Source organism: Aplysia californica, unplaced genomic scaffold, assembly GCF_000002075.1.
Source record: "Aplysia californica isolate F4 #8 unplaced genomic scaffold, AplCal3.0 scaffold00043, whole genome shotgun sequence".
Taxonomy (NCBI): Eukaryota; Metazoa; Mollusca; class Gastropoda; order Aplysiida; family Aplysiidae; genus Aplysia; species Aplysia californica.
Genome location: NW_004797313.1, coordinates 1,759,412 through 1,762,201, shown reverse-complemented (window position 1 = coordinate 1,762,201; position 2,790 = coordinate 1,759,412). Strand labels below are relative to the sequence as shown.

General features: G+C 37.6%; 1 protein-coding gene across 2 annotated transcripts in view; it reads left to right on the top strand.

Moving 5' to 3' along the window:
• Positions 1-2,790, top strand: part of LOC101850142 (beta-lactamase domain-containing protein 2) — a 22,131-nt gene that overhangs the window by 6,265 nt on the left and 13,076 nt on the right. For both annotated transcript variants that reach the window (XM_035968172.1, XM_005092274.3), the window contains exons 2-3: positions 630-736; positions 1,246-1,437. In XM_035968172.1, coding sequence (XP_035824065.1) covers positions 660-736; positions 1,246-1,437 — 269 coding nt within the window. In that variant the 5' untranslated portion in view covers positions 630-659. The remainder of the gene's footprint in view (positions 1-629; positions 737-1,245; positions 1,438-2,790) is intronic.

Genomic DNA, 2,790 nt, shown 5'->3' with positions numbered 1-2,790 from the left:
TCTATTGTCCTTATCTCTCCTCCTTCTTTTTTATGTTTGTTACTCTCTTGTAACACCTCTAATCTTCTGGCGCTCATATGACCTTATGCAGTTGTGAGCGCCGTAAAACCTCTACTAAATCTAAAAACTCTTTAAAAAAGTTTATAAAAAAATGTCAATAAAAATTGTCCAATGACGGTTCTATCGATTTCATTGGTTTGACGAGTGCCTGATTTCACCACGATGCCTAAATACTAATAATGAATAAATAGTATTATAAATAGTTTTCTACTTTTTAAAAGATCTCTTTTTTTTCACAGACATATTTTTTTCGTAAAAGACCAATACTAGACTGCTGGCCTGGACAACCCCCCCTCCCCCCGTTCTTTTTTGGCTTTGAACTGCCCAAGGGATGTGAGCTGCCTATACCTCAAAGCTGACAATATCTCTGTCCTTCAAGGCCCTGGTATCTTTTAATTTAACAGCTGGGACTCATTGTCATTTAATCCTCTTCCTCCACTGCGAGACTTAAATTTCTATCAAATTTTAGTGTTTCTTGTCTGATGTTTTGTTGTGCTTGAGAATGTTCTCGGAGTGAGTTGGGTTTTTTTTTGTTTGTTATATTTTTTTCATGCTTTTTGGAATTTCAGATTGCAAAACTTCTTGTGAATGATAGTACCATGACATCCAAATTGAGATTTCCACCACCAAAAGGATTTGTCGCTCCTGGATTTGAAGATGTATTAAACACATTTAGGTAAGCTTAGACTCCACAAGTTATTATGTGTCTATATCATATATATATATATATATTTATATAGGAGTGTCTTTTTATTAAGCTTTTGGTTTCAAGTTAGTGGATATTATTGTTTTGTAATACTGATGAACGTTTGCCACCACATTATTTTGAAAATATTCTGTTTAATGTTTATTATTGTCATATTATTTTGATCCTTTCCCTACTCAGAGAAGGCAAGGGGTTTAAAACAGTCCATTGTCCTGCCATTGACTCCCTCGCTGATGATCTTGGGTTCCCCTCAATCTGTATTTTGTAGGTCAGACCTCTCCTTCATTTTTACTGTTTCTTTGTTGGGCTTTTCTTCATGTCGACCTAGTGCAGGGTCTTTCTTCAAAATTCTTATATTAATATTTATCAATTGTCTTTTATGTTGTTAGACTCTTACAAAAATGAGAAATATTTCTTTTTTTTTTTCCTTCAGTTTTTTAAACATGTATTCATGAAGTATGCTTGTTATTTATCAACAGGGACAGTTTTTCCAAGGGCATTGACAAAGGAGCAACTTTTGCAGCTTTTTACAGAGGAAAACCTGTTGTCCACATCTGGGGTGGACTAGCAGATGAGGAGGTGAAACGACCATGGAAGGAACACACCATGGGCTTCTTACATTCTACCACCAAATTTGCAGCTGCTATAACAATAGCTCACATGATTGACAGGTAAGATAATATCATGTGAGGGAATCTCATCGTCAAGAGGTATGGTGTTCGCTGCTCGGTCTAAAGGTCCTGGGATCGAAACCTGCTGTCAATGATTCAAACATTTTCTTCTCAAAATTGTTATCCTTTGTTCTCCATTCTTGTTCCATAGTACTGTTCTGCCATCTACTTTCATCTTCACTTTCTCTCTCCCCACCCCAGCCTCCTCTGTTCTCCTCTCTCCCATACTCCTGACCCTTATTACTACTACTTCTGGCTCCTTCTTACTGCTGTATTTCAGCCACAATCCTGATGTTCGGGTAGGTAAGATCGAACAGCTAGCCTTTTTTGATAAGGGCAAAACATCCCTGAGGTGTTGAATGCAAGTAGATTATGTTCTGGCCTGATTTTGTGAACAACGTAATGAGGGATGCACGCAAAATGTGTCATGATGCAGTGGAATCAGGCGCTTGTCAATTTTGGGGCACATGGAGTTATTGGTATCACCTTAAAGCTTGTTCATTTGCCTTGCTTTTGAAAAAAAAAAAATCCATTTATCTTGGATACAAGTATATATATATATTGGCGATTGAAGGAGGTGGGGGTCACCTGGTTTCAGAGGTAAAATTAGCGAGAAGATGGCCGCCAAGGTTTGGTAACTCCAATTGCTAAAGAGTCTTTGAAAACTGAAAATGGCCTATTTTGTGCCTTGAATCAATGTTTTTCAGTAAAATTGGCATGGAAATGTGGTTTTTAATAGACCTACAACTACAAGAGGTTAAGCCTAGAAGCAAAAATTTGATAAAAATGTCCAAACTGGCGGAGAAATGCCTGTTTCTCTGATTTCGTTATTTTGATGAGCGCTTGATTTCATCACGCTGCCTCACAAATGTTCATTAAAGAACTAAAACTGTTGGAGACCTGGCAAGTCCCAGTGGATGCTCCCATCATCCACTCGGGGGAGTAAAGGTAAATATTTAAAGTAAGGTCAATGCTATTGCCCTTTCTACCTTGAGAGATTGGAGGTCATTTATATATATATATATATATGCTACAGTAAGAACATGTACCTAGTGAATACTCGTAATCACTGAATATTTCAGTGAAAACACGTAATCCCTGTTTCACTCGGAGTTTTCACGTAATCTCTGAAATAATAAGGAATTACGTGAAATCCCTGAAAAATAGTCAAAGTAATTACGTTTAATCCCTGATCAGACATGCAAAAGTTTATTGCTTAAATAGTCAGTTCGCTAACAGATACTCTCTCTCTCTCTCTTTCTTTCTCTCTCTCTCTTTCTTTCTCTCTCTCTCTCTCACACACACACACGCACACACGCACACACACGGGGACACACACACACACACACACAC